This window comes from Ciconia boyciana, chromosome 1 (assembly GCF_034638445.1).
Source record: "Ciconia boyciana chromosome 1, ASM3463844v1, whole genome shotgun sequence".
Taxonomy (NCBI): domain Eukaryota; kingdom Metazoa; phylum Chordata; class Aves; order Ciconiiformes; family Ciconiidae; genus Ciconia; species Ciconia boyciana.
This window is the reverse complement of record NC_132934.1, coordinates 132,754,497-132,782,447: the sequence shown is the minus strand read 5'-3', so window position 1 is coordinate 132,782,447 and position 27,951 is coordinate 132,754,497. Positions and strand designations below refer to the sequence as shown.

General features: G+C 40.5%; 1 protein-coding gene across 1 annotated transcript in view; it reads left to right on the top strand.

Moving 5' to 3' along the window:
* Positions 1–27,951, top strand: part of CNKSR2 (connector enhancer of kinase suppressor of Ras 2) — a 188,698-nt gene that overhangs the window by 136,095 nt on the left and 24,652 nt on the right. The window contains exons 17-19 of the mRNA XM_072854498.1: positions 4,096–4,163; positions 9,451–9,551; positions 10,768–11,305. Coding sequence (XP_072710599.1) covers positions 4,096–4,163; positions 9,451–9,551; positions 10,768–11,305 — 707 coding nt within the window. The remainder of the gene's footprint in view (positions 1–4,095; positions 4,164–9,450; positions 9,552–10,767; positions 11,306–27,951) is intronic.

Here is a 27,951-nt window from a genome sequence, read left to right as displayed (position 1 = left end):
ATAAAATTATTTCATTGTTTTTTTAAAAAAAAAGTGAATGCAGGATATGAAGTTTTTGTTTGTGTGTATCTACTCACATAAAATGGGTATTTTAATCTCGGGTAACTCTGTCACTATTCAGATTTTCTTGCTACTTTTATGACTGTGCCACACCATTATGCTGGTAAGGAGTCTGGAGAACTGTGATCACTGAACTTTATTCTTGCGGTGTCTGAAGTTCCTTTCATCTGCATGATTGCACCAGCAAAAGTGTTCTTTCTACTCATATAGCATGCTTAGTCTGGGTGAGAAGAAGGACAGACTATCCTTTATTGATGGAAAGTACTGTTTTGCTAGTATAAGTGTATAGTCATAGAAACATCTTGCTTGGAAATTCATTGTTATTCCCATTCCAATAAAAGATTCTGAGGTAGAAGGCAGTCCATATATTTCTACTTGATAATACTATATGTAACTTTATTTTGATTTTCTGTGGTAAGTATGCCTGCTGCTTTATGGACTAACTATTTGTTCTTTACTCAAAAATCCTGATCATCAGCTCAGAGGCAAATGCATCCTTTTCAGGGTTGGCCAGCTTAAATATTTACAATACTCTTATGCTTCCTTTTTTTTCCAAACTGTCCATTTTTTAAGTGATGACAAATGGCTGCCAAAGTGATGACAAATGGCTGCCAAAATTATATCTTCTAGACAAGGAAATACAGTCAGTAACTTCATGTGGAATATTTGTCTGAGAACTTCCTTGACCTGCTGTAACTGAGCTGTCCTCTTTCTCTTTTTGTGACATTGAGTATTGACATTTATAAGAGTTTTCTTCCTTAGTGTAGCTCTATGATCAAGAGGAAAGATGACAAGTCAGCTTGTAGTATTAGCACATGAGAATGTCTCTGGAAGATTTCAGTGAAGGCGGCCTCTAAAAATTCTCACACATTGTCTACAGGTCTCTTCATTCCGGTTAAACTGCAGTTGGGTACTTGAAGACACTGTAAGGTATCCATATTCCCATATAGCAAGTTCGTCCTATGTCCTCGAGCTTTATGATTAAGGACAATTTGACACCCTGCTTTGACTAAAAGCATCACATCTACCTGGAGCATGAGATAAGATAGAAAAATGTTTCCTACTATTCTGTGAGAGTGCCAGTACTGTGCATTCTTCTTTACAGAAGTAACAGGTCTACAGAAAGATTGGGGTTTTTTAATCCTGTTCTATGTGTCATAAAATTGTTTTAATTCAATACTGACAAGAAATGCATGTGCTATTCTTAAAAAGGAAAAAAATAAAGAAAAGCTAGATGACTGCTACAACTACCAGTGCTACTATATTTATTGTCATACCTAAGAAATAGATTTTATAATTCTCACAATAAAATTAAAGCTGCATTTGCAGTAAGGAAATAATATTTTCTTGGCCTCTTGCCCTCTAAAAGTTACAGTTGCTACCAGGACACAGCACACTGCAGGGAAGGAAGATTTAAATCTTCCCATGTCCTAGGGCTTTGTATCTTTTAATATTCATAGTAAGGAATATTTGTATAACTGTACACTTGGAACTTTTGTCCCCAGTGTGTTGTAAAGCAGGCATGTTTTACCCCTCTTCCGTTCTGCAGGAGATCTTTATGTTTCCCTGTGATACAAGCCCAGTGCATTGGATTTCTCATACGAGTCTAACTTCAATGAACCATACCTGTAGCCATGCTTTATTAAAATAATATTAATTCTCTAACCACATCTGAAGAAGCTTTAGCAGCTACATACCAGAAAATATGCAGAAGAAGTCGATACCATTCTTTTAGTTTCTAAACTAGCAAACCACTCAAAAGCTGTGGTTGTTAACGGTTTGCAACCACATCAGTACCTTCTCGTTCACCCCACGGGCACTGCAGGTGATATTCCAAACCATGACACAGATCATGACCTGCAGAAAATCATTAAATGTGAAGTCAGTCTGCTGTCTCTCTCTCAGACTGGTATACAGCTCCTGGGTTGTCATTAGATTAAACTTTTCAGGAAATAACATTTTTTCTGGAAACAATCATCACCATAGCTGTAAGCAGTATCAATTGACTGTCAATTAAGTGTTTGTTAATTTAATTAGTTACCTCACTCTCACGCACACTTAACACGAAATGCTATCTCATATTTAGGACAGAATGAAGTTTTCCAACAGGAGAACCTTTATAGCTGTATCATCTAATACTTTGTAGTCAGCAGTCAAAGGGGTTCAGTAGGTGGCTGTTCCCTGCTGGCTGTGCTGGGGGGTGGTAGGCCATGAGCTGAACTAGGAATGTGAAATCCAAAATAGGCGAGAGGCAAGCAAAGGGCCACCTCCACTGTCTGCCATGCCATTTGACAGAGCAGGCGCTTGTCGTCTTGTGCTGCTTTACCCTTTGGGCAGACAGGTCTGTGGCCTTTGCTGGTCCCTTGGCAGCACCGGGCTGGAGTGCTTTGGATGGGGTTCCTGCCTCAGTGCCTCTCATTTGGGCTGGCATAGCTGTCAAGACAGCTGAGCTTTATTCCCCAAAGAAAGCCTTCACATATCAGGAATGTGAACCTAAAAGATAGCTCTGTAGTGGGTCACCTTTCTGCTGTGAAGACGCAAAATCATTGAGACATGATTTGTTGGATTTCTGTTCCTATGTGCCAGTTATTTTTATAAGTGTATGGCACTTCCTAACAATTACAACTGAAATTTTAAGTCTCTTCTTCAGCTTCCCTATTCTTCTGGCAGAAATTTTGATTGTATGCTAACATGAAGTATTCTGTAATTCAGGAGTAAATCTCTAGCTTTCTTCCCAATGTACAATGATTTATGGACCATTAACATGATTTACAGATCATACATGTGGTCACCATTTGTGGTAGGACAGTGACAGGAGTTAATTTCGAGGCAAGCAACTGTATTTTATGATCTGATGCCTGCTTAGCCTGCACTGAAATATCTTGAATGCTGGCATGCAGGAGTGATTACAAAGGTGTATCCCTTGCTGAGATAATACTACATCCTGTTTCTGTGCATACGGTATGCAAATGAAACCCATCAGGCACAGTTTTCCAAAACAGGGGTTTCACATTCCTGAAGAAAAGGCAAACCTGACTTCAGTTGTCCTTCTGTATACCTTAGCAGTAAAATTGCAAGCCAGTAGGTTGGCAAACCAGGCCTGTCAAATCCTGACTATGGGATGACTGGAGCAAGTAATTCCAGGTTTAGCATGGAATGGACAACCGCAGGAGATTGTCATGGTGGTTTAAAACCTCGTTGATGGAGGACCTGATATAGTGTAAGCATTTGGATAATGAATACACTGAGAGCCCCATGGGGGAAGAGGGCAGGTTGAAGCAGTGCACTGCTACAGGCAGTTGAGTATAGGCTCGGCGATGACAGCCCTGCTAGAAGAGAACAGCAATACAGTTGGTTTGTTTTTTTTTTTAATTTGTGCAGTTTATGGAAGCATTTTTTCAAGTCTAAGTTGAGGTTAAAGCCTTAGATGTGAATTGCATTGAGGCAACTGTCTTTTCTGCCCCTGCTTCTCTGACACAAACACAAAAGTGAATTCTGGTATGCCTCCTTCTCTTTGTACTTGGCACTGTAGGTAAGCTCTAAAACACATAAAGGCATAATTAAACCTCACTGTCTGTTTGGGAGTGAACCTATTCTTTTTATTGCTGGTTTCTGCTCTGTTCCTCTGCTAAGTTGCCAATTCAGGCCTTAAAATATTGCTTAAATCTCTGAAAAGTGGTGTTTATTCTTAAGAAATCAGAACAGCAGGAGTATTGGTGTGATGGCATGTCTGTGAGCAGCAGACTTAATAGCTCTTTGATTATCTCCAAATCCTTTATTTTAGAGATGTTTGACATCATACATGGTTTTCCATTTGAAATAAAATCTTTGCTGTGAAAGCAGTTTGTTCAACACCAAAATCATAGATCTTTGGAGACTCCCTGAGTAAGAGTATAAGAGAAAACAGCTGTCTAATATGAAAAATAACATTGTCCTGAATCTCCTTCAGATGTTCCTAACTTTGCTTTTTGTAAAAATGCGCCCAAAAATTAAGAAGCTGGATTGGTATCACTGCTTTTTTTAATGTTATTTCAGATGGCTAAACAGAATTAACATGCTTGCTGCTGGCTATGCAGAAAGAGAGAGGATCAAACAAGAGCAAGGTAATGTGTTGTTATTTTGGTTTCTTTTGTCAGCTCTTATCGCAAGTTCATCTGTTCTTTTTTCCCTGCTGTGTATCAGGCCTCATTCTCATCATCTGAAAGCAATTCACATATGGGTATCACTGTTGTTGCTTTAGAGAATTCCTTCTCTCTCAGGGGTTTTGATTAGCTCCTTCAGATTCTGGTCCACAGACACTGGATTATTTCTGAGAAGGCCACAGAAGGTAGCTAAAAGCAGCAAATATACTGCCTGTAAGCGCCGGTATGTGGTACCAAGGAGCCTGTGTCACCTATCAGAAGAAACTTAAGAATCTGCAAACTACAACATTTTTTAAACATTGCATTTGGTGTTTGAATTCACAGGGGGCAGGAATACATTAAATTGGTGTCAGGAACAAAACCATTCTTCTAAAGTCTGTTGACATAGTTGGATTTCCCCTAAAGACTTTAATTTTAAGGCTACTTAATTTTTTGTGATTTCTACTTTTTCTGCTATATTGAGGTGTGTGCTAAAGCCCTGTTGCCATTTCATTTGGAGTTGCAGGTTTACAGCATTTTACATCTGTTTATTTTTAATGTCTATTATTTCATGGGTTTAAAAAGCAGCATAAATAAAATAATGAGTCGCTTTGCTTTATTTTGCTGCAGTAGGAATCCTGTTTGCAGACAGGAAAAAGAAAGGGTCAGTCCTCAGTTGTGTTGGGGAGGTTGTTTCCTGGAGTTGCCGTGACATGGATCCACAGAAGTGTTCCTATCCAACTAGCTGTTTAGGCAAGCAGCTGGCTTTTGAATCCATGCTTTTTTTAAAGATGTACTTAGCAGCAGGCACCAGAAAATTGCAGTGGTCATGATGATGCAGAGCTTATCCAGATGCCTGTCTGCCTGTCTGCCCACTGAGTCAAAACCTCACTTTTTAATTCTGTGGCTCTGCAGCCTTCATCAGTAAGGTTCTGTCTTTTGGCCCAAAAAGCTTATAGCTCAGAGCTGCAGCAGCAATGTATTTAATCTAGTCTTTTCTTTACAAAGACTATATTTCTAACCACTTTTCAGGGAGAGTTGTGTTCAAAAGGCTATCATCACTAGGCTTCAAAATTTGCCACATGGTGTCCTCCTTGCCCCCCAAAGTCATGGTTCTGTACCAACATATGTGACAGCAGCCTTAGCTCTGACCTTCTGGTCTGATATCATGAGGACAAAGAGGCACATGGTCTGTCTCTGCAATGTGTTGCTGAGGTGCCGTTTTCCTGGGGGACACTGTGCAAAAAACTCCTTTCCCCGGTGAGAAGCAAGGGTGACTTCGGCAGCCAGGTAGACACATCAAGGGAGTAGGATATTCTGTAGTGGTAGAAGTTTAAAAGACAGCATCAGAAAATTATGTCTGCCTCGATTCATACCCCGATTGCCTCACCACAGAGCATCTTAGAGGGATCAGCCTGGGGTTGAAGAGCAGTGGCTTACAGCATACTGCCGTAATTCGGTGGTAGCAGCGTGCGTGGGAATGTTTTTGGACGTTTTCTGTCATTCTTGCACGTAGCGAGGTTGTACCTGCTGTTGCCTCATTTCTAATCATATCTTCCAGTAAGTGCAGCTGCTTATCCTGGGAGTGTTGCCCACGCCCTGTTTCAGTCTGGTATGGTCCTTGGCACATCATGTCATTCGTAACACCAGGCCCTCCGCATTCACACCGCCCCGGATAGCAGCACCATGCTCACTGTTCCTCCAGTCATGTTCTCAGTGCCTCACCAGACTTCCAAATCAGTTTGGGAATCTGTACTACAGCAGCTCTGCAATAACCAGTTTGGAGGGACCTGCATACCATCTGTCACTGCTTGAAGAGGCTGTGAACAAACTCTGAATCTTGGAGTATTCTAGGAAATCCTCTGTGCTAGCATTCAAAGCCAAATTCAAACTTTTATTGACAGCAGGTTGGCACTAGAATTACAATAACATGTGGGACAGTAAGGGAAAAGGTGTATGAATACCTGTACTAATACTGTCCAAGTGCACAATTGCAGACATTATACACCTTTCAAAATCCAGATGGATGTGGAGAAATATTTTTGCTACCAAGCAATCACTGAGTAATAAAATAGCAGATGATCCAGCTGCTAGCCATGAGATCATGTGCATTCAGGCCTCATGTTACCTATTATTAAAATGTCTCCCTATTGAAGCTAATCAGAGAGACCCCACTTACTATGGAAATTATATCCCAGGCACTGACGGAGCTCTTTATTACCGCTCTAACGCCATTCACTCAGATTGATTTATCATATACAGGTAGGTAAAACTATATCCTCTTTGTGTTGCTTAGTTGTGTTTAGTGTGGGGATTAGTATCACATTCCCCCCTCGCTGCCGTACAGTGTTTTTATGCCTCTGGTGATTATCCTTGGCTCCCAGCACAAGGGCTATTAAACAGCTCAGTAGTGTCCCTAATTAGCAGAGGCATCAAGTTAGCAAAGTAAAACCTCTCTATCACTTCAAGCATTTTTGCAGTTATAAAAACTGTGAAGCTGGAATTTTCTATATTCAGTGACTGTACCAATTGTCATCTACATATTTGATTTTACAAAAGGTCTTTTATTTCTGTTCAGTTCAGCCCTTTGCAGCAAAGCTTTATAATACCTCTGAAACAATTCAACAGTAGTTGTCAAACCTGTTTCAATTAAGAGTTGAATGGTTCTGAATCTAAAGTGCATAAATATATTTCAAGTGCTTCAGAGACGCACGAATCACCGAATTGTGGGTGTACTGCTGAAAAAAATGTCACATTCTGTACAGAACAGTTTTATAAAAATACCATCAACTTTCCATATTAAATACAATGAATGTTAGCAATATGTATGGCAAGGGACTTCCTTGGATGGAGAAGTTATATACTTTCCAGTCATATAAAATCAGAGGAAAAAATACTTGCTTATATGAATAGAAAATATTTAATTGGCAAATGGCAGGTCAGTGTTAGTTTATGCATAAGATATGCAATCTAATGCTCATTCAGAAAGCTTTCAAGATATGCCCGATGCATTGAGCTTGTCCGTCACTGAATTGGATAAAATGTGCAGAGAGAAATACGGCAACTGTTCGATAGCATTATACACATTTTAGATAGACTCTAATGAGTCAGTTGCCAGAAGCAGAACATTTTTAAAAATTGGTGGGAGGCTATTTTCATACATTTCATCTGGAAATTGACCTCTGTGACTGCAGAATTTTTCTAGACAAACCATAGGTTGCCAACAGAATTCCCTGTCGGAGGTAAGGTGCGCAAAAGCGTGATCATACAGTGTTTTATTGTATGTGGATTTGACAGCAAGAACATCTTTGTGTTTTTAGCCAAAATTGGAACCTGCACTGAGGCTGCTAAATTTTACTTTCAGAATAAACAGTTGAGCTCTGATTCTGCAGAAATCTCACTGAGTGATGCAATTCTGACGGACCTCTCACCACACATCGCACCATTGGGCTTTGCTGTAATAGGAACAAACGTGCTGATATGCCAGTATTTTCAGGTGTTTTGAGTTGCTGGAAACAAGTTTTCTTAAAACTAGGAGTGACTTAAAAAAGAGTTTTCTCTGGTTTAGTCTTTCATTCACCAAAAATTCATTATCTGCAGATTTCTAGACACAAAATTTTTTTGGAATTTTTTATTTCATAGTCGTGAAAACTTTATTTATGCTATTTATTATACCATTTGAAGAGAATCTCTCATCTATAAGCTTGCAGGAAGCAAATCAAGAGGCCCAGAGTTAAAACAGAATTGTTACTGCTTGGAAGAAAAAAAAAATAGATAAATAAGGCTGCCCCCACCATTACTACAATCTAAAAATATACAGCATTTTAGGGACAGCTGTTTCAAGATGGTGTCATTTTAAGGTAGGTTTTTGTTTTAAATCTTGAATAAGATTAGGTACAGTAGATCATTAATCATACAATACAATAATCATCATGGTAACAAAAAATCATTGAAGCCAAAATTACGTGTTGTGCCAACTTGGATTTTTGGTTTAGATCATTTATCAGGCAACAATCAATCTTTTTCTCCTCATCTATTAAAGAGAAAGTAGTAAGTCATGCAGTTCATTGAACACTTACTAGGCGAGGTGAAAATTGCCTGTGATTAGTCTGTGAATAGTCTGAGCTGAAGTGTCCTATTGTACAATGATTTACCCAAATACTAAAAGGTAATACAGTCAGAAACAAAATGACAACAGAAATGTTTGCATAAGTCTTACAATGTGTAGAAACATTAAAGCTATCCATCTTGAGCTGAGTCAGCAGTTAAGTAGTTTTCTTTTGTAAGGAGTGGTAAGGTCCGTTGTCCATTTAGTTAGATGCTGTTCTGCTTCAAAAATATTTGCAACAGAATAAATACAAATTCCCATGTGGTACATTCTTCCATGTGTTTTCCCCTTTGACCAAGCTACCAAACATATGAAATGTGCTTGGCCAAGACTTGATTTCCTGACAAAATGAAACCTCATATCCCATTAAATTTAGCCCACAAGCTCTGTGTCCTTTTTATTTTCTCATCCATCTTTTGGAGCTCTGTGCTTAAATATCATCGTCATATTTTTTCCTACCATATCCCCTTTATGTTCTTGCATGGATAACAGGGCAGCAGCTGTTTTATGAAGCAGGTATATGATATAAAGTTTTTCTGCCTTATTTAAATGCAGCTGTTTGTTATTAGAAATTGAATTGAAAAGCTTGGGTAACTGGTAGTATACAATGGAGAAAATGGGTAAAGAAATAACATTGATTAGTCATGTGTGCTATAACCACTACTTGTTTGATTTGCAGTTGGTGTTAATTACATTTGTTAATGTTTTTTGCAGTCAACAAGACTCTTGCGAGTTACATTTTTGATCTTTTCTATTCAAAAAATACTTTCAGTATTTTCCAGTCAATATATGCCCAATCATAATTATTTTGATGGCTGCATAAATATTGGAAAATCTGATACTTGTATTAGGAGTATTCCGTATGCATGTTGTATTTATACAGTGTGTACAAGAGTTAAATTTGTGGCTCTTTTGCAGGTTGTTGTTTAATATCTCTGCAATGGGCATTAGACTTAGTATACCCCATAATGTTTTGAATTTTCCCTCTTTAGATTAAGGGAATTCGAAATTACAGCAGCTAACATTTACGGAGTCAGCATTGACTGGTGTTTAACTCTCAGTGATACTAAGGATGGAGTTTCCAGTTGCTTTTGTGAAAGTGAGTCTCTGAGTATCAAAATGTGTTGTTAGTTTTTCATCTAATCTGTATGTAACTTGTAGATTACTGGAGTGAGAGTGATAAGGAGGAAGCTGACACTCCATCGACACCCAAACAAGACAGCCCACCACCCCCATACGACACATACCCACGGCCTCCTTCGGTAAGTCACCTGCAACTGTCTACACGAATGACTACATAAAGTGTCACTTTGACGTACTCTTGGGCTTAAAAGCATGGGCGTGCACACATTAGGGCACTCTCCAGTATATTTTCTGAGTCAGTACTTGACTTAAGGCATTTGTTAAGTAACCTGCATCGCTAACTTCAACAGCTATCATTGCCATTTCCACTGGTGCATAGAGAAGACGGATTTATAATCCCAATTGCTGTACAAAATGGATTAAATTACAGAATTCTTTCTTCCTGTTCTTTGTTCATGATGGACCCGTATTCATCCATGCAATCCCTCACCTCCCCCTTATCCTCTTCTCTGACAAAATGCTGTTACCTCAGTAACAACACAGACTCTTCTCTAAAGCACAACAGTTGTGCTGTGAAGCTTTACAGTAACAAATCACACATGATTTTCCACAGAAATGCGAACGTAAAAATGTTCTTTCTTATATCGCAAACAGTGATACCAGTTGTTCCATTGTTGTGAAAAAGTAGGTTTCTCTATGAATTAGAACAAAAGGTGATTTGTTTTTTATTTTCTTCTTGAGCTGTTGGTATAAAACCAGAGTACGGACTTCTAACTTACTCTGCACTGGCAATTTTAATTTTCATGTCCGTATACTCAATGTTAACTAATATATCTTACTTGAATGTAGTTTTTAAAATGCAAAAATTTGGATTGAAAAATTGGGAAAGTCAGAGGAAAGAGAGGGTTCAGGGGAAAGAGAGTGTTCATGATTTTTAATTTGAATGCAATACTTTATCTTCTGAAATCATAGATCTTTGAACTGCACTGAAGCACTGCAAAGACAATGCCAAAGAAATTTTTAGCAAGATAGGATGACAACAGGCATTTGGACGGCATTTTTAAGATTTTTAATGGACCAGGCACATCTCGTCTATGTCTTACGTAGTGCCATATTCTGCAAAGTTTTCTGCAAATAATTGTGTTGGCTTATTTTATAGACTAAGGGACATAATAAGGATACTTATTATGACTAAGTATCAGTATTTGGCCCACAGGTGTGACGTGTAGATGCGTGCATGCCTTAAAGTTAGGATCAGGGCAGGTTAATCAGGTAAGTTCGTGCTTTCATTACTAAACTGGGTGCCATCAGTGACAATGAAAAGTATGTGATTATTACTAGCAGTAGGTCTCGGTCTACACTGATCTGAAGATTGCTCCGTTGCTGACATTGTAGATGAGCTGCGCAAGCCCTTACGTGGAGCCAAAACACAGCCGACTCTCGTCCACGGAGACCTCCCAGTCGCAGTCGTCGCATGAGGAGTTTCGCCCGGAGGCGGCGGGGAGCGCCACCGACTCGCCAGTGCGCAAGACGGCGAGCCAGCGGCGCTCCTGGCAGGACCTCATAGAGACGCCGCTGACGAGCTCAGGACTCCACTACCTGCAGACGCTGCCGCTGGAGGACTCTGTGTTCTCCGAGGCGGCCGTGGTCTCCCCTGAGCACCGGCGGCAGTCGACCTTGCCCACGCAGAAGTGCCACCTGCAAGACCACTATGGCCCCTTCCCCCTCGTGGAGGGTGAGCGGATGCAAGTGCTGAATGGGAATGGGGGAAAGCCCCGAAGTTTCACTCTGCCTCGGGATAGTGGCTTCAACCACTGCTGCCAGAGCCTTTCAGTCGGTGCTGCCGATCACCACGAAGAAGCGCAGCAGAAGGAGGTGGAGGAGGAGGAGGAAGAGGAAGGCAAAGCAGCAGAAGAAAACCAGGAAGATAAAAGTAAGTATGGGATATTTCTGTGGCTTTTCAAGAGTCCTGTTCGTGTATCATAGAGGTTGTTTTTCCTTTTTCCTATCAAAAAACCCCAACAGTCTTTCAACATCCCCCATGTTTTCCCAGGTCCCCCTTGTCGCACACCTCTTTGATCTACCTTATGTATACGGCTTAATAATCAGACAGAGTGCTGCATGACGTCTCATGATCACCAGACACTTCCCTGTAGGCTGGTCACCAATCACGTCCTACTAGTAATTCTTAGTTATAAATGCATTTTGCTTCCATGCTTTCTTCACACTTCCACTTGGACAGTATCCTCCCCCACTGACACATGTATGTGTCAGGGCATACTTAGTAAGATTTCCAGCCAACCCCATCTGGGTTGTAAAAAACACTCAGTAAATCCTGGAGTGCAGGGTCAGGCTGTGATTGAGTAGTATCCAGACAGGCAGGCCACAAGACAGCTCAGAAGCTGTAAGAAGTTGGAAAAGAGAGTGTATTTTCCCCAGTTCCTCACCTTGTGATTTATAGGGAGAGAAGTTCAAAAAACATTTCAAACAAACAAAAAAATTAATACAGAACAACTATGTGACCAGCAGGGCTTAAAAAAAATCGTAACACTGAGTAACTATCTCTTACACGGCACATTAACTCCATAGATATTAGTGCTACTTGTCAAAAATAATCCAAATAAACAGGGATTAGAGAAGGTCCCTGCTCCTCCTGAACATATAAACACATTTCTGTGTCTGTTTCATGCTCTGTCCTTCACTGTCATTTATGGAGCTTCTCAGCATGCGTTGCTAGCAAAGTTGAGTTCACACCCAAGTTGTAGGGTCAGTCAACGAAGCCTGCATCCACGAATTGTGGGGTTATGCTACAATGAAGTTACCTGTAGTGGCAAGAAGGCAGGATGACCCCTGAGGCTGTGCTATCTGGTTCCTTCAAATTCAATTTTTTCACTGCAGTAAAGGAGTATAAAAATGGTAAAGAGAGAGAAAAGGGTAATGAAAGCTTTGGATAATTAACTACATACCTAAGTTAACTCATTAAGGTTAGCACCTTTGTTGAGCATTAAAATTCATGTGGACGTTATTTACTCTGCTTGGGAGAGATCAACAGTTTTCCATTGCCCTTATGCTTTAGTCAAGAGGTTCTAAACATCTCAAATACTTGCCTTTGAGAAAATGGTGATTTCTTTTGCAGATATTAAATTTGATGCCATTAAAAGTTTAAAAAGGCATGATTTCAGTTGCGTTCATGCATGTCACTTTCCAAAAAAGCCATACATTTATTAGGGTAATATTAGTCTCTTACTGACTGTGAAATGAAGCTGTCTAATTAACAGGGTTAAATTTCATCAGCCATGCAGAATGTTTTATCCTATTTTTAGCCTTCAGTTCTGATTTTCAAATGGGTTTCACTGATAGCAATTAAAAAAAAAATTTAAAAAATTCCTCAGAGTCAACGAAAAGGGTCAAAGAGACTTCCCACTGGAGTTCCTGTGCTGTTTGGGCATTACTCAGAGATACTGTTGCAGGGCCTAAGTTGTTAGGTGTTTTAAATCTCAGTTTTAAGACTTTTGGGTTCCTGGTTGTAACATTTTATAGCGTACAATACTAATAAAGGGCTAGTGCTTGATTTAATGGGCCAGAACTTGGGCTCTTCTCCATCTTTCTATACCAATTTCCAAAAAGGGAGAAAAAAGTTTAATTTTTGAATTGGTCTCCCTGTATACACATACTTTTATTTTAGTTTGGGTGAAGAGGTTTTCTCAGTTGAAGCTTTAACAGGAGATTGTTTTGGAGATGTTAACGACCAGCTAGACAAGTAAAGTGCTCATGGTGAATTATTGACCATGAAATTATAAAACCAGAAAGAAAATACTGCTTAATCTGTTGAAGAATTTAAGTGTTGACTTGCTTGTTGCTATGGCTGCAATGTTCTGTTTGCAATGCTGGCTTTTTCCAGTGCCCTTACCAGTAAAAGGCAGGAGGGATTTCAAGCTAGTGATGATCTTAAGTGCAAAATCCCAGTTTCTGAGCTGAGAGATTTGCTTATAACTGCTAAATCCGCTAACAGGATGGGTGCCCTTGTGCGTGCTACATCATTGCCCCCCTCACCTCCATTGCTCTGGGAAAATGAAACATTGCAACTGGCTGGAGAAAGAGCATCCTCTCCCTTTTAGAAATGTTTTAACCTCACCTTGAACCTTCCCTGTCGTGCTATCAGATGAACCTTTTAATTGTATTTATTTGCCTTACACATTTGTGATCCTGACATAGTTCTGAGCTCTTGGATGATTATATGTGTTCTCGTGCGTACATATATGTGTTTTAAAGCTTAATCATTCCTATTGCTTTTTGTGCGGGACAAGGAATGCAGCTCCTTTGCAGTTGTTGCTGTACAAGTCAAATGTCATTGCCAAAAGTTTGTTTTCTCAGCTTTTTTTGTTTTTACATTCCCACTTCTAAACCCTCCTGAGTTTAAATCAAATAGTAAAATGCAGTCCTGTTTCTTCCAACTTCTTTTGCAGAATTGTTTTCAAATAATCACACCACAAATTAGGAGCTCCATGGTTTTTTCAGATGCTGTCCTCAGCTGCTACAATTTAACGTAGTTCTGTTGACTTTCTACTAAAGCTACACTGGTTTGCAACAAATAAGAATCTGCTCTCTGTTAATCACTACTTTATGCCTTAAATAGATATTGCAAGATTTTACTGACACTGCAAATAGTTCTGTGTATCAGCTCTGCTGTAATGCCTAGATATATCATGGTAAACTGAAAATACAGGTTGTCCTTTCCTATGTTTATCTGTTAGGTTCTAACTTTGTTGTGTGTTCAGTTGCTTCTTTTTGTCTTATTATATCACATTCACATTGCACTGCTAATCTTTAATGGATTGTTTTATTTCCCTAATTAAAATTACTTTTGTGTAAATCATTTAGATGTTCCATATTGACACTGTCCTGTAATGGCCTCTTGCTTTGTAATTGAAGAGGATTCTCTTGTGGGATATTTGTGTTTGTCCGTGTGTTTGCTCCTGAGGCTATGAAAGTGGCAAGCAACATTCAGACCTGTGGCACCAAATGTCCTTCTTGCTGTGTTGTTCAGAGGCAGCCTGCACACGGAGAGCAGGTCAACGGCTATGGCACAGTGCGTTGTGTTTCTGTGATTCAGTTTTGAAGGACAAGTTGGTCCTATTCATGTTTGTCTTCTGCTAGTGGGAGGTAATAGAAGGGACAGCTGTGCAGCATGGCACTGTCACCCCTCTCGCCTCCGGCCCCACCACTCTCTGCGTTCTCTGTGTTTCGACAGATTTCACCACTTAATGCCAAAGAACACTTCTAGGATCTTCTTGGGAGACTATTTCCAGGTTTTGTCCCCGGAAAGCTTGCTTCATTTTTTGAAAGTATTTTTGATGTTGGTTCCTTCATTTTCAAAGACTTCTTTGGTTTGTGGGAAAGTAACAGGAATGACTTCAGGGCTCACCATTTAAGAGAAGCAGATACTAGCTCTTTACAGAGTGTAACTGACTGTAGATCCTGCCGACTTAGCTGCAGAAAAACCTGCACCTTTTTTCCATACTCCCTGAAAAAGTCTTTGGAGAGCAGTTACGTCCGTGGGAGTCTCTGGTGCTGTCACCTGCCCAGACAGTGCTGGGGCAGCAGCTCTGCTGCTGGCTCCACGTGCTATGGGGCTGGCCAGAGCAGCATTGGCACACCTTCCAGGGAACTCACACCTGGGACCTGCAAAAGTGTGCAAGGGAGCTTTCCACTGTGCAGGCTCCATAAGATTTCTTCAGGAATATTCTTCAGCATAGGAAAGCATTGATGTCTGTGTTTGAGTTTGAAAAGGTATTTGGAGCAGGAAGAAATCACTTAAACTGTCTTCCCACTGTTCAACCCCATTTCCTTCTGCATCATTCCTCACCTCTTCATTCTCTTGCTTCTGCAAGTTTTCTGTCCTTTTCCTGCACTCTAAGTGCTGTAGTTCCTGCTGACGTGTTTTAGGATTTTTTTGTTGCTATCCCATCATCCTAATTTTGGAGTATCTTCTACACAGGGTGGAGAACTGTAACAAAGTCTTAAAAAGATTTCAATAAATCAATGGCTGTCCTTTTGGGACAACTGAAGGGTGAGGGCCATTTGTTTGCTGCATTGATTTTCCCCCCCAGAGTGTTTACAAGATGCCACAGTCTTCCATCTGTGACTTGTGTCACCATGAAAAGATTTTGCAACGTTTCTGAAGCCTGGGCACACTCACACATATTCCCTGGCATTTTGCTGCATCACTGTAAGCCCTTGTTCAGGTTTGCAACATCTCCCAGCATCCCATGCTTAGTCCCACACAGTCTAGTGAGCGCTGTCCCAGAGGAACGCAATAGCCTCATCCTTCAGTCTCTGAAACTTGGCTTTTTACCTTAAACCACTGAAGACACTTGCCAAAGGCCGGAGCGGGAGCTGATGCTGGCATTTTGCAGCTCAGAGAGATGTCCAGACCCTGCAAAGGATTTCAGGAAAGCTGCCCTTGATGTCAGTGAGAGCTAGTCACTGAAAGAGATGTCAAATGTCTGCTTGTGCTGAGGTACCAAGCCTGAGACTTTTTTCTTTTTTCCCTGGTAAAAAAATTAGGAACCAGCAAGAGAATAATAAGAGAAATGGAAAGCAGTTTCTCCCACCCCACCTACCCATCACAGAAGTTAAACTCAAGGTGGCAGTGCTTTTACAAAATAGGACACCTGGGCTTAAGGAGTCCCATGACTAGCAACAAGTAGAGTTTCACACACTGTGTCCAAGAAGGTATATCCATAGGACGTCCTAGGCAGCATTTGACTTCAAGAAGCAGTTTGCACTAGCAAAAAATATATTCTGAATAAGGTCAGGTATTTCAAATTCTGAAATAGAGGTGCAGGGAGGCTTGCCTCTTTCTAATGGGAGGACTGCACTGTGCAGTGCAAATGGTATATCTCAGAAAGATCAATGTTTGCTAATTAAATGCTACATTATGAAGTGGTACGCTGTGTACCACTTCTAGGATTTGCTTCTCTGCCTTTTGGATAGGGTGTCTTTTCACTTTGGCAGGGTTTAGGCAACAGTGAAATGTGGGAGTCAGGATGAATAATGCGTAAAGCCTAGATTGCACGCACTGGAGTTGATGGGGATGTGTGTCTGAAATTAATAGGGCGGTTTGCTTTTCTGACAGCCTCTTTCCATTTTAGAGAGGATACCATTAGTGGTGTCCTGTCACCTGACCACCTAGTTAGTTTTATCTTCACCAAGAGGCAAGGGAGAGACCATTAAGGTACCATATCTTCCCCTCTGGAATCATTCAGGTTAGTAAAGGTGTGCATGCCTGGTAGTGTCTTAAATAAGCGGAGCTATGAGAAATGACAGGTAATGTTTCACATTAGAAATATTCCTTATGAGGTTGGCAAATAGCACGAAGTGCAGCACCCTCTGGGACACTAAGGAGGATGTTATTCTAACTCACTACATCCACTATCAGTCCTGTACAAACAAGAACATTTGCCAGGGTTGGGGGTTTTTTTGCTCGACATCCTTCTGGGCAGCACAGCCCCTGCGTGCTCAGACACTGAAGTAGGCTAATGAAATGGCTCCTTTTCCTGAGCTTTGATTTGTGACCTGATTTTTCCTTTCTAATTCCCATTTGAGCCTTCCCATGGCACCTGACTGGGCATTTGCACTCCTGTGGGCTGAGGACCATCAGTGTTTCACGCCTTGTCTGCGGGAGGAGGCCTCCCTCCCTCCCTCCCACTGCCTCCGAGATGCTAGCCTTGCTGTTACCTCAGAATGAGCTTGCCTAAAAATACCGCCTAGTTACGTTCACAAATATGATCTTAAGCCTGTTGGTTTATAGTGTAAATGGCTAGCCCACACTGCTTTGGTATGGATAGTTTATATTTTTACAAAGAAATTCTCATCAGTGGCTCACAGTTTCAGGGAGGAAGGAACCATGGAAAAGCAGGACAAGACAGTGGCTGCCGTATCACCTGGTCTGCTTTTCAAAGCAAATGCTTTACGTAAAAAATGTCTGGTGGAATGGCAGGTCTTCACATACTCTTTTTTTTTTAACTAAACCGTTTAGTGCTTCATTTGTCATAAGATCCAGTGAGATCCTACGAGAGCTGTTATATTTGAAAATAAATGGGGGGGGCAGCATCATTGATAATCTAGGTTATATGTCAGGTTAAACTTTTTTATCCTTATTAAATTTTAAGATACATGTTTATCTGAATAGGAATTTCTGTAAGCTTCCAGAAGCAACTGCGTATTTGGGAAAATTGTCATCCCAAATAAGAGTTGCTTAATTATCTTCTATGAAGGCTAACTTGGATAAGCAAGTACTGGGAGTAGGTATCTTTATTTCTGAGCATGTTTTTAAATTCAAAATTTAAACTTTATAAAATAAAGCTTTTGCAGTTCTCATATACAAAAGAAACTCCATTATAGAGGTGGGTTTGTATTCTAAATAAAAATGATGGGCTACAAAACCTCTGTATTCTGATTTTAAATTTCAGTTCGAGGGGAAAAAATTGCCTGCAGTGTTTGAAAGCCAAATATTGAATCATTTACTGAGTAGCAATTCAGAAAGCAATATGGGCTGTCAACAAAAATAAAAGTAGTTTAATTTTATGCCTGTTAGTGTTTTTACATGTGAATGCATCTTACCCACAAATATGCTGTTGCCCCATTTTAAATTTTAATTTATTTCTATTGCCCATGCTGCTAAAATGCAAAGGATAGGTGAATTCCTACTCTTATTTTAGTTTTAATAGCTTTGGGTGTCATTGCCAACAAAGGTCATCTGCTTTTGCCTGAAATATATGGATTAAATGGTCTTTTTACGAGCAAAAGAAATGCACAAGAGAATTTCTTACATGGCCATTCTTATAAATTACTTTTCTTGCAAAGCATCCTCAATTCTGTTACTAAGTTGGTGGCTGTCAATGGAGCCACGCTACCAGAGACACCTTCGGTTATGTGGTGGAGTGGAATCCATGGATGTGAGAATATATTTCTGTTTTTTATTATGTTCCGCGTTAATTCTCTTGCTAAGTGTTATGTAACCAATCTGGTTTGCCTTTAATTGTTCCATTTCTGGTTGTAAGCAAGCTCTGTCCCTGCCGCTGCCCTGTCTGAGTCTGGCTGCAGAGATGCTGCCCTTGGGAAAAGACAACTCATAAGTGGCAGACCACTTCACAGGCGATACAGGGAAGACAGTCCAAGCCCTCTAGGGCTCTCTGTTTACCATACTGAAGGATATGCGATTGCTTCCCAGATTGTTGGCCTGATGTGTCTCAATAGGAATATAAAAAAGCCTTTTTTGTGCTTGCAGATTCCACCCCCTCAATTCCAAATGTGCTTTCATTCTGAAGCATAATACAGTCACATTTCTTAAACAAGGATATGTAGCTTTTTTGAAATTATTTTGTGTACAAAAAGGAAAATCTGACTGTTTTTTAAAATTAACATATAGTTTCCCATTAAAAAGAGGGTTTTCCTGTCCCAAAATTTATACTCACGTTCATTTTGATTTCAAACATGAAAAACATACATTGTTTTTAATCCTTTACATAAATCTCACTGAAACTCACTGAAAGTTGTTTTAAAGACACTCTCAGGTTTGACCACTGCACAGTACATGAGGAAGCCTTTTTTCACTGGGATTTTTGCAGAACTGGGATAATTCCGCTTTGAGATGCAGCAGGGACTTAGCCTAATCTGAAATTTTCTAAATGGAAAGAAAACAGACACCTACAATGAAAAAAGTTAACCAGCTATTGTGTGCACGAGAATATTCTTTCAAAATGTATAATTTTAAAATTTTTATCTTTTTTCAAAGCTAAAAAAACCCCAAACCTTTTCTATAATCGATTATAATTAAATCAGAAGAATATGACGTGGTACCAGTAGGACTGAGAGAATAGAGGAGGACTAAAATCTTTTCAGATTATATTTATTGCATCCCAGGTGGTACCATCTGCTGTCTGCGGCTCTCAGGTTCTTTCAAGGCAACTGTTAAAACATATGGAGGGATGAACTTGAGGCAGTAGTGCTTGGAAGGACATGGGAGGGGATGTAGTTTTATTAAACTACTACCATGCTGAACTTCTGTAGTGTCACCATGTAAACATGCATTCTTGTTCAATTACTGTTCTTTGTGGGAAGCAGGATGAGATATTAAAGCCCTCAGTGTGAAGAGTCATCATCCTGCTAGAATTTTTTTTGTTGGACAGCAGACTCTGGAAAAGCCAAATTTGTTACAAAGCAGTTTTGTTTGGTTTAATCTATTTTTAAAAAATAAGTCCTCGGAGTTCTTGGATTTAAGATGAAGATTGTCATGGAGGCCTATGAAATAAATGTTGCAGGCAATTTTCTGTGAATTTTCCTAGCATCCCACCCTGGCCTTTGGCTGACTTTCCTTTCCTTTTAGCCACTAGCTGCTTCTCCAGAGGGTCACAGATCTCATGTAGGTCGTGTGTCCAACCTGCCAGCCTTATGCAACTTCCTTGGATACTCTTTGACAGCTAAAATGGCACTAGATGCTTATGTTTTGGCACCTTAATCTCCTTACTTCTTTCCTAAACCTTTCCACTGCATGAAGGCAGCATATCTAGGCTAAAATCGTGGCCCGTCCGAAGGCTCCGGTGAAGCTGTAAGTGTGCTGCGCATGTCTCGGAGCCAGTGAGCTGGAAATGAATGCAAAGGTTATCCAGTATAGCTCTGCCCTCTAAATCTGGAGCTGCTATACCTGCCGAATCTGTCCTTAAACACCCCCAGCGGTGGGCATTCCTCATTCCCTCCGGACAGTGCTTTTCCTCTTTGTTGTATTGGAAAGGACTTTTTTTTCTCCTAATGGATATTGAATTGTTCCCTCTGCAATTTAAGCCTAGCATTTCCTTTCCATTATGGCATAGAAAACAAAACTGCTCCATTACAGCAGCTCTTTTTTCAAGCTGAAAGGTTGTTATGAAGGTTGATTTAGTTTTTCTCACAGATAGTGTTTTCTACGCTTCTGACCCCTCTTGCTGAGCTTCCCTGGGTTTTCCAGTGGTCTCCTGCCTCTTCTGGGACGGCAGCGTCCACGCTGGGTGCAGCGCACCTGGCTGAGGCCAGGAAGGTGACTTCACCTTGAGCGTTTTATGCACTGTACTGCGATAAGTATCTGTTTTGCAACCATACTGTACTTCACATTTCAGTTCGTGCTGTACAGTATCCCAGATGCTTTTCTGCTTAATGCTTGTTTTTCTAATCGCAGTTGAGCTGATTATTCCTGCTCCTCTCACATATCCACGTTGAGTAGCTCATGTTAATAAAAACCTCAGGTGATTTAAAATGTCTAATTAATTGGCCTAAAACCAACCAACCAACAAACAAATATGACATTTTGTAAAACTAACAGCCTGACTAGGCAAAAAAAAAAAAAAAAAAAAGCCTTACAGACTAACCTGGTGTTTGCCAAGCTCTGTGTCTGTTAGCATAGCATCTACCATATTGTTATATGAAACGTGGCAAGGGATTTCATCCCTCCAAATCGTTCCAACTTCTGAGACTGTCCTCCAGCAGTCTAAGAGACGTTTCCTCCCACTTTTGTGCTTGTGGATTTTAAGAGGTTTATTCTCTTCCACCGTCCAGGCCATTAGTGCAGTCTGGGACTGTTTCTGGACGCAGGGCAGCCTCAGGAGAACCCCACGTAGTGCAGCCTTCCCTGTTAACAGCGAGCCTCTGGTGTCTCCTCCATCGGGGCTTGGCTTTTGCTATCAGTGGACACCTTGGATATCAGAGGTGGCTAATGTCGTTCACTTCTGGGAGCTGAACTTCTAGAAGGAAAAGATTGTGCCACATCTCACATCCATTCTGCATCTAAATAGCCAAGGAAGATGTTATCTGGAGATAGGTGGGGAACTGAAGGCTCATCCTTTTGTCACTTGGGCTTTCATCAGTCCCTCAAAAGACCTTGATGCTCAGAGTTTATAGTAACTGTGTGGGTTTTATTTGTAAGCTCTTCTGTTGTTTTTCAATATCAAGCATTGCCAGTTCTTATGAAACAAATGTGATAAGACAGTACTTTATTTAAAAAAAAAAAAAAGCCCTGTAATCAGGCAATTTTGCAAGGATCTCAGTTCTCATTAATAATAAAAAAATAGGTTTCTATCTTTGTTTTTAAAAATTGTGGTTCAAAAGCTAGAAGATAAATATTGCTTGTCTCCTTTTGTGGCCCCAATTTGCGAGTTTTGGATCTTGTTGATGATAGCTAACACTCCCACATCATTGTGCTATTAAATAGTATGATTTCATGGACAAAGCGTGAAACAAGTTCTCTGTGGGATCTTATTGTATTTACGTGAAGAAAATGGCTGCATTTTAAGTAGGATGGTCGCTTTCTGGCTCCACATTTTGAGTACTGCTGGCACAAAATAATAGCAGCTAGTTCTTTCCTCTCTTCTGGATGCCAGAGGGATGAACTTTGGCCTTCTGGAATATAAAATATCACCACTGATTTGTTTAAAAGCATTTGAGTTGTTATCACCATTAGAGAGTGAGGAGAGAGGCTGCCAAAAAACTTTGATTTAAAACCACTTTTCAGCCAGTTTTTGAAATGTTGATTTAATCATGTGAAGATTTACAGGCATCAAGGAGGAGGTGAAATTAAGGAAACCTCACTTGGGAGATTTCTCCTGGTTGTAAATTCAGGGTTGGACAGAGATCAGGCAGCGGGACTGCAAGGCTTAGCCACAGGGTACGAACGGGGAGGAAGTTTACCCTGATGGCTTTACCCAGCAAGACTAATGAGAATAAGTAATAAAACTTAACTGGGGATAACTGTGCATTTAGTTCCGGGTTAAATGAAGCTCAGATTTCGAGTGAGGTGGGATGGCTTGGGGGAGGCTCCTGGTACAGCACCCGGCTGGGCTTGGCGATGCCAGAGGCTCCTTGCAGCTAATACGGCCTTTCCGATACGTGCGAAGCGGTCATTATAGAGTACCTGAGAACTGGTGAATATGAGACCTAGAGAATTAGAGAGTATCTTCCTGTAGTAAAAATAGCAAAATCTGGTTTAGGATTCACATAACAGTATTTTAATAGCCTCTACATTTGGCATTAAAGTGATATTTTTACTGTACTAATGTGAACACTTGAAATCCAGTACGAAAATCATACTTAATCTATAAAAAGCTTGAAGCTGATTATTCTGAGAATTCTTCTGTTTCTTTCCTCCCTGCTAGAATATACCCTGCGATTTGTTTTCAACGTTTAATTAAAAAAATAAATTTTATTTTCAAGACGTTTTCTTTTTTTTAATAAAGCTAAGTACATGCATGTACTTTTACAGTACAACATGTATATTTTAACTTTTATGTAATGGCTTTAGGAACAACTAGAGTAGCTGCTTTCTGTCTTTTCAGAAGATGGAAGAGAATATTTTTTTTTATTCATTTCTGGCTGTGTAAAGAGCCTAGGGAAAATCCCATTTAAATTTTACACTCCCACTAAAGCTCTCCAAGACTGTATTTTTTTTTTTTTACCTTTTTTTTTGCCACTGAGGACTATGCTTACCTTCTTCAGTGTTACTGTATGATCTTGGTATTTGATGTCATATTTCCTAATGTAGCCTCAAAAGTTTCATGTGATTCTTACAGGGGCTAGGGACACTTGTTAATGAACTAGGATAATTTAACCATACCATAAATTTTTTATACAAACACGTTGAAAATTTAAATCTCAGAATTTTAACAATGGTTTATGAAATGGTGAGACTGAGGAATAAAAATAAAATAAAAAACAGAAAATCCACTTTAGACATTAGTGCATTATGCATTAATAAATCAATAGTTTCTAAGTTCTCTGCTCACTTTGCATTTTAACCTTCTGCAGTTCAATTCACAAGTTCTGCCTGCAGATATGGCCACCTTATAGTGGTCATCATGCATCATATAGCATAAAGGGGCTATCCTTGCATCTGTGCAAACTCTTAAGAAGCTGAGAAAATGGATTCTATGAATGTCTTGCACAGTCTATAAAATATGTGTAAAATGTCTCCATAGTAAAAGAAGAGGATGTGTGTTAGTTTTCCTGGGAATACTTGTTTAAAGGATGGCTGAAATTTTTTGTTCAGTTAATTTTGAACTATTGGTAGAAGGTGGAAGGAAGTTTCAGGCTTTTCATAAAGTGAAAAAATGATTGCCTTGGAGACTCACAATTTGGAAATGGCTTTTACAGTTAATGAAACTCAAAAATGTCAGCCACCTTCTTCTTGCTCTCCTCCATCCCAAAAGGCCAATTTCCTAAGCTTGTACCTGTTGTGGCTAAACAAGATTATGGGATTTATAGCGAGAGTACAAAAGTCACTTGAAGTAAAAATTATGCTCTTCAGTCAGTTTTTAAAATAGCACTTGAGTCCTTGATGGATCTCATTATTCCTGAACTTTAAGGGAGGTTGAACGTGGGAGGACGAGAGCATGGTCAGATGGCCCCGAGCAGCCAGCACTGTCCCTTGGAGGCCTGTGACACCTGTAGTCTTTGGGTTTCTACTCGGAGGAAAACAGGAGTGGAGGGGTGAGATTTTATATTCCACCTAGATTTGGCTCTTCTGCAACAGCTGCCAGAAGACTGTGTGCATTTCTGCGCATCACTGCTCCCCGGGATGGTGGGGAGTAGCAGGTTGCTGAGAGTAACCCAAAGAAAGGAAAGCAGACCCTACCAAGGTGGTGGAGGCTTAATTTACCTGCGTAAAAAGAAAGGAAACACCTTCTACAGGCCATGATCTGTAGTGCTTTTTGGGAACAGGAAACATCAGGGTAGCTGGGGAAGAAATGGCAAAATCTAGTGGGGTGAGATGGAAGCAAAACGCAGAAGACTAGAAATAAGACATAAATCTGTAATGGTGAGGATAAGCTATAGAACAAGTTTCCTTGAGTTGTGATTGGTTTTTCAAATGAAAATCCTATCAGCCTTCATGCTCTGTGCTGCAATTGAGGATGATGGTGTTATAAATCTTTCCTGCAGTTAGAAAAACCATTTTAAAAGCATTTTGTTTTGATAGTGACACATTTCTCTTACAGGATGACCTACTGTAAATGCACCCATGCTGCCTTTGCCTTTGTTTCACAGAATTATGCAATTCAGCATGCTGCGCAGGTGAGCCAAGTGGACGTACTTTATGCTGGAGCCATGTTCATGCACTGGCAGACCGTGCCAGTGCACAGAAATGTTTCCTAAGCCCAAGTTGTCCTCCAAGGAGGAGAATCTGGCATAACCTCATGATTATGTTGGAAACCCTGTGATAGCTCTGTCCATAATTAGCTGAGGTTACAGTTATTTTTGACAAATAAAACCTTCTCATAGTGTCCCCTTAGCTCATGTCTTCCAAAAGTATTAGCAGAGGCGTCTGGTGAGTCTTTTTCTTCAGATGACTTACTCAGTTGTACCATACTGAAATGGAGTAGATATTTTAAAAGGCGAGGTCATGAGCCTGTTTCTTTATTTTGTCCTTGTATGTTTTGCATTTCTTCAGTCTGCTGTTTCTCATCTTTAGTGGTTGCCATAGCTAGCACTGTTATTAATGACCAAAAGTATATAGCCAGATCTTCATCTCTGTTCCTCCTGGGTTTTATTAACGTCTCCTCCTTCCAAGGCAAGTATAATGGTTGTAGTAGTTCCAGGCTGAGCAGGGGAGGTTGTTATGTGCACTTAGGTGTTTAACTGTGGATTTCCAGTTCTGAAATCCCCCCAAGGTTTCTACACACACCTGCTAAGGGGTTGCTTTAAAAACCTTCAGATTAAGCTGACCATGTGCTTGCTCTACTTCATAGTTCACAGAGAAGCGTGTAAATCATGGTCCCCAACATTTTTTTCATCACCGGCAGTTGTGCTGATACGGTGCCTATCGCACCATAATGTAACCAGAATGGATAAATGCTTGCCCATTCCTACCTTCTCATGTACTTTCTCATAGAAAGCTTAAACTGAGAAAGTTCTTATTTTTCCACAGAGTTGTTGAATAGATGTAATATACACTGAACTTTGTGGTTACTCTGTAACCACACTAAAATCTTTAATATATCAGATAAAAGCAAGGACACTATAAAGGAGGTATGATCTCTGTGGGTTTTGAAATTATTTTCCTTGGGTCTCTTTTCCAGAAGCAATCTTGTTTTCTGTGCTTCTTTTACCCTAGTTACGAAAGATGCAACATAAATCAAAGATAAATTTATAGCCTAATTCCATGTCGTTGCAACAGGATGATTTCTCCAGAACCTCTCCACCACCTATATTTCTGGAATAAAAAACACTTAGGAAGATGAACATAAATTCAAGTCACTGCAAATTATGAAAGCATCAGTGACAAGTCTAATGCTGTAAAGCCTCTTTGGAATATCTGGTTGTACTGGTAGCAAGTCCTGATGTTATACAGGAAAATTAGTGAGCTTATTGCCATCAGATACACAGCTTCTTTAAGAGGGATGTTTACTTTCTTCTGAAAGAACAAATCCTTGCAAAATTAAAAACTCACTAAGCTTGTTGTTTTTACTATTTTGGCTTGCAGTCTAACTTTTCCATTCTGCACAGCAGATGTGGGCTTAGTAAAAATTGTCCAAAACATTGATTTGTATAGTTCTAGATCAGATCTCAGACTCTGAGCTATTTGCATTTTAAAAAAAAGCTGCAAGCGCAAGTGATTGCACTGCAGAGCACTGGAGAGCACTGAGCCCCACATTCCAGCTAACCCAGTTAGCTTGCCTTGAACAGTGCCTAAAAACATATTTTGAGGGAAGAGTTAAAGGTGTCTTGCTTGTAGTCCTTGATGGATCATTCTTCCACAAAAGAGTTTTATGGATTTTTAACTCAGATGTACTTTTAGCTGTATCATGTGGCAACAAGGAGTTGCACATTTTAACTCCAGGCTGGAGAGTAAAGTGTCTCTTTTGGTTAGTTTTGAACCTGCCACCCAAACTTTCAGATGTTCCTGTTACTGGAAAAGGCAATGATCAACCTTTTCTCTCTACTTAGTGCATGTATGTGCTCGTAATTATATCGACCTCTGTTGCATCTGCCTTGTTTGTAGGGGTGACCAAGTCTTGAACAGTCCTAGACCGTGCAGTCACACCTTGCAGGAAGAACCTTTCACACCACCAATAATCCTAGCTGCCCATATCTCTACCTTTCTCAGTACTACTTTTTGATGCAAGAAGGCTAGAGCAGTATATAACCTTCAGTACGTGACACTTCAGGAATTTACGCTATCTCATTTTATTTTTTTCTGCTTTATCTCCACTACTTTCTGTATTTATTGAGAAGTAGAAGCCAAACCTCCCAAGTTCTCTGTTTTTGTGGAAGCTGATTTGATGTTTTTAACAAATACTCTGCAATCATGGCTTTGCAATCCAAGAAGAGAACTAATGGGAACTGTTTGGTATAAGACGGTTCTGCCTTATAGGAAAAAAAAAAGGTACGATTTTGATGTCAGTGATGCATGAAAAGAGTGTGTAATGCTTGTTCACATACAAGACTGCAGAGGAGAAGGAAACTAAAAAAGACAATTTAGTTACGAAAAGAAATTAGCAGAGGACATTGCTAACTGAGCTGCTTGAGGAATCACTCAATGAGGAGGGAGGTTGCTATGGTGGGATGAGAACATAGGTCAGTTGCATGATATTCAGTGTTTTTCAGGCTGTAGAGATGCTAATATTTTCTTTGTTTAGTGTTGATATTTTGATGAAACGCACTTAAGCAAACTGAAGTGGGCGTGAATAGCAAATTGCTGCAAATATTTCCACTGCAGAGCAGGTCTGGGTCATGCTAGAGCTCGCCTAGGGGAGGAGTGACCATGCACGTAACTGGTCAGACAGAAGACACCTGGACAGCAGAAGCCCCTCAGGACAAGCCTCCCTTGGCTGACCATCCTCTGAGGGGATGGCACTCTTACCTGGCAGTTTCCAAGGCCGGCTGTTTTTATAGGTAACACTCCCCCCAGCATCAGAGAGTGTTTCGGTCCATTCCCCCCAGCCCCTTTGCTGAGCAGGATTCCCTTGCACACAACAGCCACCGGTTGTGGTGACAGCAAGGGACATCCTCTTCAAGCCTCTCGATACCCTCTCGTGGCCCTTGGCACCGCTTGCTCCCCTGGAGGCTGCTGGAGGGGCGGGCTGAGCCCTCATACCAATACCCAGATCACAGGGGTCTTTTTTGTCTAATTATGTCTGAAACGCGTCCCCTACTTCCCAGCAGATTGCTGCAGCAACGCTGAGGTGAAGTGGCAGAGGTGGAGCCGCTGTGGGCATTCTTCTCTGCCTGCTGGATTCAGCTCCCTCCCACCTGGCACCAGCCTTCCTCCCGCTCCTCTTCCTCACCGAAGAGATGAGCTCAGCCTGCCCAGCTGCCATCTCACGCCAGCAGTACCCCTGCTACCCAGCTGCTCCCGGTGCTGGGGCAGTCCTTTGAGGAAGGGCTCCTCTCGCTTTCATTAGTCTTCTCTTTTCCTTGATATGGTTAACTTTGAGGAAACTAAAAGATTTTTTCCTGTTTGTGATCTAAAACCCTGGATGGGGTAGCAAGAGCTAGCAAGTACAGTCATGCTCTCATTTCCAGTTGAAAGCCACCAAGATCCTATTTTCATTCTCC